This window comes from Crocodylus porosus, unplaced genomic scaffold (assembly GCF_001723895.1).
Source record: "Crocodylus porosus isolate Cpor-Errol unplaced genomic scaffold, CroPor_comp1, whole genome shotgun sequence".
In the NCBI taxonomy this organism is placed as follows: domain Eukaryota; kingdom Metazoa; phylum Chordata; order Crocodylia; family Crocodylidae; genus Crocodylus; species Crocodylus porosus.
This window is the reverse complement of record NW_017728918.1, coordinates 62,289,874-62,296,965: the sequence shown is the minus strand read 5'-3', so window position 1 is coordinate 62,296,965 and position 7,092 is coordinate 62,289,874. Positions and strand designations below refer to the sequence as shown.

Here is a 7,092-nt window from a genome sequence, read left to right as displayed (position 1 = left end):
CCTCCCCCGCCGCCGGCGGCAGCAGCTCCGCGAACACCCGCGCGGGAGGCAGCGGCAGCAGCGCCATGCGGAGGGGGGAGTGAGAGGGGGAGGGGAAGGACCAGCAGTTACGGCTCCATGGCAACCCAAGCTGCTCAGCACCCTGGGAAGGAGGAGGGCCACAGCACGCATACGACGTCCGCCATGACGGTGGCCGACGCGGGTCATATGATCGTCTGGAAGCTCCCACGGGCGCCCCGGGCATGCGTAGCCTGGCGCCGGCTACGTCTCATGGCCTGGCCGGGCTGGGCCTGCCTGGGGTGGGGAGCGGCGCTGGCGGGTATTGTGGCTCTGAGCCTGTGTGCGGGGACGGGCGCAGGCGCTGCCCGCCCATAGCCAGGCCCTGGTGCCGACCCCAGCAGTCCCAGACTCAAGAAAAAAAAAAAAAGTTCTGTAGTCACCGGCAGCGCAGGCCCCCTGGCATCTGCGCTGTCACTGCCCAGTCACGAAGTGCGGCCCGAGTCGGCCCCGCCCGCAGTCAGCCCGGCAGGGCGTGCTGGGAGCTCTCTGGGATACGGAGCAGAGGTGGCTTGAGCCTCGTGCCAGGTGGGGAGGTGCAGGGCTCGCTGGCACCTGCCCTTTTGGGCATAGAGCTGGCTGGTTCGGGACGTTGTGGTGCGGGTGGGAATCCAGCCCTCCCCTGTCTCTTGGAGCTGGTGGGTCTGGGGAGTGAGTGGGCGCTGAGCTTCCTGGGGGTCAGGCGAGGACTGGATTCCCAGCTCCCCTCACTACCAGGAGCAGCCTGCTCCCAGTGTTGCAGAGCTGCTGGGGGGACAGGCATGGGCTGGATTTCAGCCGCACCTCCCAGCTTCCCTGAGGAGCCCAGAGGCAGCTCCTCAGTCCTGGTGCGATCAGCTGCTGGGGGGAGCCAGGGAACTGAGCAGTGCCAGGACCAGGGACACCCTCCCCTGCCACTCCCTGCTGCCTAGGCTGACCTGGAGTAAATTTCTCCTGGACAGCATCTACACATGTTACTGCACAGTATCTACTCTACAGTTAGTTTACTAGCTAACTGCACAGCAGACAAATCGTACTGCTCGGTAAATGTGAGCATGTGTAGACGGTGATTCTTTACTGCACAGTTACTCTGCTCAGTAAAGCATCTTGTGTAGACACACCCAAAGATATTAAGGCATACATCTTTAGAAGTGTTGGCACTGGAGTTATAAACCAGTCCAGATATCTTGTTCCAGGCAGGCCCAGCCTTTCTAAATTTTTCCAACTATGACACCTCTGTTGGATAAGAAAAAAACTTTTTTGATATGTAGTAGGCATGTCTACACAAGGCCCTTTACTGCACAGTTGACTATTTTACTAGGCAGTAAAGCACCATGGTCTCTACACATGCAGGCTCTTACTGTGCAGTAAATTAGTCTACTGTATGGTTAGTTTGCTACCTGCAAATGCAGGTAGCAAATTAACTGCACCATAGTTACTGGCAGTAGCATGTGTAGATGCTGACTAGGGGCCACCATCAAGGTAGCACCAGGACTGCAAGGCTTGGAGCTTATCTAGCTGTGGGGCTAGGGCAGCTCTTTGTTTGCCCTAGCCTGGCCTTTAAAGTCATCGGTGACCCTGGGACCTGTGTCACCTGCTGACTGCCTCTGGCCACTGAGTCCTGCAGCAGTGGCCTTCTGCTGACCACAGCAGCCTGCATGGGCCCCAGGGCCAGCTCCACCGCCTGCCTTGCTGCCGCTGGGCTGCAGGCACCTGCCCAGGCTCAGCAGCACTCAAGACTGTCAGCTGCAGCTCCTGAGGGCCATCAGGAGAGCCACAGTGGTGTCATTCCTGATGCCACATGCCACGTCCCAGGATGACACCACGGACCTTGTGGCACTGTGGGGCGACACCAAGGTCCAGAGCCACTTTGCCTTGGGCTGGTGCTCCAATGTCCACATCTGTAAGGCCCTGGCGGGCTGCATGTGGGAGCACAGGCACTACTGGTCTGCACACCAGTGCTGCATAAAGGTCAAGGCCCTGCTGGCACAGTGGGTCCTCATCACTGACCAGAGCTGTTTGTTGGGGACTTCCCACAGGCCCATGCTCTTTATGTGGCAGCTGGACCATATCCTTATTCCTGGGGTCCCTGGCTGGAGCTGTGCTGTGTTTTCCAGCATGGGTGGCCCGCTGGAGCCTCCACAGCCTGGCAGCAGTGGCAGTCCTCAGTGGGGGAGGACACCAGGGGCACGTCCCTGCATGTTTCCTACCCCTGGCCTCATCCACCAGCTCTGGCAGCCCGGGTTAGCACTGCCACGCCAGGTCCAGGTGTGCAGCCCTGTCTAGGAGGCCAGCCTGGGGATGGTACCACCTGCCCTGACAAGTTGCAGTTCCTCCCCAGAAGGGGGCCCTGCCTGGCCAGCCAGATACCACACGTCTGCACCCAAGGATGCTGGCAGGAACTGCACATTGTCATCGCTGCCAGTGAGGACAGGCTCAGGCCATTGCATGCTCCTAACATACCCAGCCCATAAACCCTGCACTGAGGAGGATTCTCCACTCCCTGTCCCCGAACTTGACTCTGTCTCCCCACCCCACCTGGCCTGGCCAAGCTCCTCCTTGGTCCCTGGAGTTCCCCCCTGACACCACACAGGGAGGCAGCAGGCAGTACAAAACTTTACTGAGCAGTCAGTGCCCCCTCAGCTGGGCAGCCATGGGCCTCTCACGTGCAGAGAAACCTGTCAATGTTTGCTCCGATATCCTCAGCTGTGGGGGGCAGGGACACATAGTGTAGGCACATGTACCCCTCCAGGCGGTGGCAAACATTGTGGGGAAGCACCAGCTTGCCTGCTGCACCATCAAAACTCAGGGTCCCATGCCAGGTTCTCAGGTGTTTCTGGGGCATCATACCAATCAGTAGCAGCAGGATGTTATGAGTCAGCGTGCAGTGGGCACTCTCACCAGGGCCATACTTGTAGCACAGGCCACGGGCGGGGGATGGGACTGCCCCAAGGCACCTCTCCAAAGTAGCCCCCTGGGGGGAGGACAGTGGTGCCATCAATTGGCCAGGAACCCCTCGCCCCTGGGCCTGGGTGACAGTTTTGTAGTTTCTAGGGTTGGAAGGGACCTGAGTAGATCATCTAATCTGACCCCCTGCTATGGCAGGAAAGAGTACTGGGATCAAATGACCCCAGCAAGGTGTATATCTAGCCCTGACATGACCCTGGTGGCACTGGAGAAGACTGCCTGGCTTGCAGAAGGAGACGGTGGGGAGTGGGTCTTGAGCGCCCCGGCAGGTGCTGCCAGGAGTCAGGCCTGTTCCGACCTGGGAAGGAGGCAGGGAAGGCAGGTTGCCTGTGGCAAGCACCAAGCAGCCCACCTGGCCTTGTGGAGTGAGTGGGGACAGGGGACTCGGCTAGCAGCCACCTGTGCCAGGGTCTGCCCAGCTGACTTACCATGGTCCCTAGACATCTATGTGCATACAACCCAACTTGAGGCCAGGCAGCGCATGGCCTACTGGTATACTGCATGTTATCTCAGAAATGTTGCAAACTCACAAACAGCCTCTTTCTCCTGGCTCAGCAGGTCCAGCAGCTGCACGGGGGTGGGAAAGGCACTAGCTGCCAGCAGGGATGTGCCTCCAGGGTCACCACCAACCTTAGCTGGGGCCTGCCATATGTGCTGGCTCTGGCAGCAGTGGGCCCTAGGCCAGACCCTGCTGCTGTGCTGGTTGATCATCATGGCAGAAGAGCAGCTGGTGGACTTGCAGGCCTGGTAGGCAGAGGACATAATGCGTGAGCACAAGTGAGACCGGGAGAGGGCCCAGGAGGACTGGGCATTCAGAGACAGGCCCTTGAGGAGAGGCCAACTGCCCTCCTCGAGAGGATGCTGGATGCGTAGGAGTGGTAGCCAAGGCAGTGTAGGCCATGGAGCAGGACACCATCTTGGCCCTGCGGCCTTCTTCATGCTGCCTGCTGCCCAGCTGCCAGCTCTGGCCCCACCTGCCTCTTGGCAGCTGTCTGCTGCCCACCAGCAAGCCTCCCAGTGGGTTTGGGCTGAGGGGCAGCAGTGTCTCCAGCAGTCTGGTCCCCCTGCCCTGGCACCTGCCCCAGGTCCCCTGCCAGCTGGTCCTCTGACCTGGGTACCTCCCCGTTGCTTGCCCAGGCTTCATGCAGCCCCTGCTCAGGACCTCTCTAGTGAGTGTGGTGCTGGGCGTGCTTGGGAAGCCAGGGGCCTGTGGTTGGCCAGGTGGCCTACAGCAGGGGGCGCAGAGCAGATGCCAGCTCCTCTCACACATGGTGCCCTGGCCAGGTGTGCGGCTTGCCTGAGGCCTTGTGGGGGGACACCCATCACTGTTGCTGCTGCTGCAGGTGTGCTCCTGCTGCCAGTCCCGCTGCACTTCCTCTGTTCATGCCTCGTGGAAGAGTTCCCACCCAGGCCTTGCATATGTTACATTGCACGCTGGCTGCAGCAATGACCTGGGTGTTGTTGGCCTCTGCGACCTCGAGATGAGCAGGGAGTGTGCGACAACATCCCTTCAGGTGGCCAAAAGCTCACTCCACCAGCATGTGGCTCTGGCCCAGGCACCTGTTGAAATGTGACTTGTGGGAGTCCAGCTGGCTGATGCAGGGCTGCATGAACCTGGGTAGGCAGGGTCTCTGATAAGGAGGTGTAGGGCTGCCACTTCACCCAGCTGGAGGTCCGGCAACCCTGGTGCAAAGCACCCACTCTCCACCAGGACTGACAGGGCTGAGTTGCAGGAGATCCAGGCATCATCAGTGCTGCCAGCCCAGCTGGCACTGATGTTGGTGAAGGTGCCTGCTGGTCAATGACAGCTTGAAGCATGACTGAATGAAAGCCCCGCTGGCTATTGTATGGGTGATCACTGCAGGGCAGGCAGATGACAGGGATGTGGGTCCCATCAAGGGCTTTGATGCACTGGGGGAAGCCTAGGGTGCAGAACCCCACCCGCACCTCCAGGGGGTCTACTCCACTCCTAGGCCCTAACAGTGATGACCCATGCCTGGGGCTTTTCTTTGCCACCCTGCTTGCCGCACTTCACCGCCATGGCAACTGCCACCTGGCCTTGGTCAGTCTTGACCCTGTCTGTCCCAACCCATGTCACATGGCCAAGCTCACCACTGCATCTGAAGCCTCCTGGCCCTGTACTGACACCAACCAGCACCTGGGCTGCTGCCTGGACACTGTCAGGGACACTGATGACGTTCACATGGATGCTGCCACAGGTGGCATCCACAAGCTCCTGGTGCTCCAGCTCCTTCGCCTGTGGGCCCGCCCTGCCAGTCAGGACATATGGCTCCATGTTGTCCAGTGCACTGGTGATGACAAGCAGTGGCTGAACTCATTCTGGATGACCTGGGACACTTCCCCACCTCTATGGCCTCCAGGGGGTTGTGGCCCAGCATGTCCTGGAGAGTGCTGCAGACCTTTGGGACAGCTTCCCTGGCAATTACTTTGCCCATTGAGAAGAGCTGGCTGACATAGCGCAAGGTGGCCAGAGAGACTGCATGGCTGGGGACAGCTACTCCAGGTGTGGGTGGAGCTGATTGAGGAGCTCCTGGAAAGTGGCCCAGGTCATCCAGAATGTTTCAAATAGCTGCACGTGTAGACACCTGCCCAGGACTGGTTTACTGTGCAGTAAATCAAAATAACATTAATTGCATTGTGTAGATTTGCCCAGTGATAGCAAATAAAATTAATGCAAACAAAGCAAGCAAAATGACTACAGAATCCTACTCATTTACCAGTCCTAGGGTTTTATATGTCTAGCTAGTATGCAAATGATACCTCATGGTTCTTGATTGAATCAGGATGTCAGCAGCCTTGGAAGCTGGGGATCGATGCCCCACCCCAAGATTATTGCCCAGAGATTCCTTCTTTTGTGTTCTCTTTCCCCTAAATTTCCCCTTCTGCAGCCTGAGGCATTGCTCCTAGGCCAGTCCTCTATGGCCGCAGAGAAAAGTACATCTCCATCCTCTCTAGAAATGCCCCTTCAGGTATTTGAAGACTGTTATCAAATCCGCCACCAGTTTTCTCTTCTTCAGATGAAATATCCTTAGTTCTTTCAGCCTTTACTCATAAGTCTTGCTTCCCAGGCCTTTAATAATTTTTACTACTTCACACCTGAATTTTTTCAATCTGCCCACATCTTGAAGTGCTGGGCCCAGAACTGGACACAATACTCCAAGTGAGGCCTCACCAGCACCAAATCCAGCAGAAGAACTGCTTTCCTTGATTTGCTAATGATACCTTTATTATTACGGCCCAGTAGGCTTTTTTTTTTCAATAAGAGTACACTGTTGGCTGACATTTAGCTTACGGTCTAGTGTTACCTCCAGTCAGGGCCATCCCTTGGGGGGGGGGAGGGTGAATCGGGGCAACTGCCCTGGGCCCCACATTTTGGGGGGGCCCTGTGGGGTTGGGTGGAGTGGTGGTTCCGCATCCAGCCTCTAACCACCTCCCCCTTACCCCTGCTGCCGATGGTGGCAGAGCTTCTTTGGGTCTGGGGCCCATGAGATTGGAGTGGGGGCAGGGCCCTGCATGGGTTGATTTGCCCTCAGCCCTGCACCCTGCTTGGGTTAGCGCTGCCCCCAGTTCTTCTCTGCAGTACTACAACCTAGCCTATGATTCCCCAGCCTGTATTTTTTGCATGCAGTTATTCCATTCCACATGCAGGACTTTGCACTTGTTCTTGTTGAACTTCATCTAATTCATTGCAGACCTTTTTTCTAGCCTATTCCCACCTGGATCCTAGCCCTGTCCTCTGGAGTGTCTGCCACTCCACCCAACTTGGTCTTCTACTAATCTGGTAAGCATGCACTCAATTTCCTCATCTAAATCGTCATCAAAGATGTTGAACACTATGAGATCCAGGATAGACCTCTGGGGAACCTCACTTGACACCATCTCCTAACCAGACATTGAGCCATTGATGACTACTCATTGAGCTCAATGATCCAATATGTTCATGTTACTTTCACCTATTCCATATTTCCTTGTTTCGTAGTTTCATAGTTTCTAGGGTCGGAAGGGACCTGAGTAGATCATCTAGTCCAACCCCCTGCCATGGCAGGAAAGAGTACTGGGGTCAAACGA

General features: G+C 57.1%; 1 protein-coding gene across 1 annotated transcript in view; it reads right to left on the bottom strand.

The window, feature by feature from the left end:
* Nucleotides 1-155, bottom strand: part of IRAK1BP1 (interleukin 1 receptor associated kinase 1 binding protein 1) — a 13,816-nt gene extending 13,661 nt beyond the window's left edge. The window contains exon 1 of the mRNA XM_019537657.1: nucleotides 2-155. Coding sequence (XP_019393202.1) covers nucleotides 2-67 — 66 coding nt within the window. The 5' untranslated portion in view covers nucleotides 68-155. The remainder of the gene's footprint in view (nucleotide 1) is intronic.
* Between the last annotated feature and the right edge of the window lie 6,937 nt (nucleotides 156-7,092).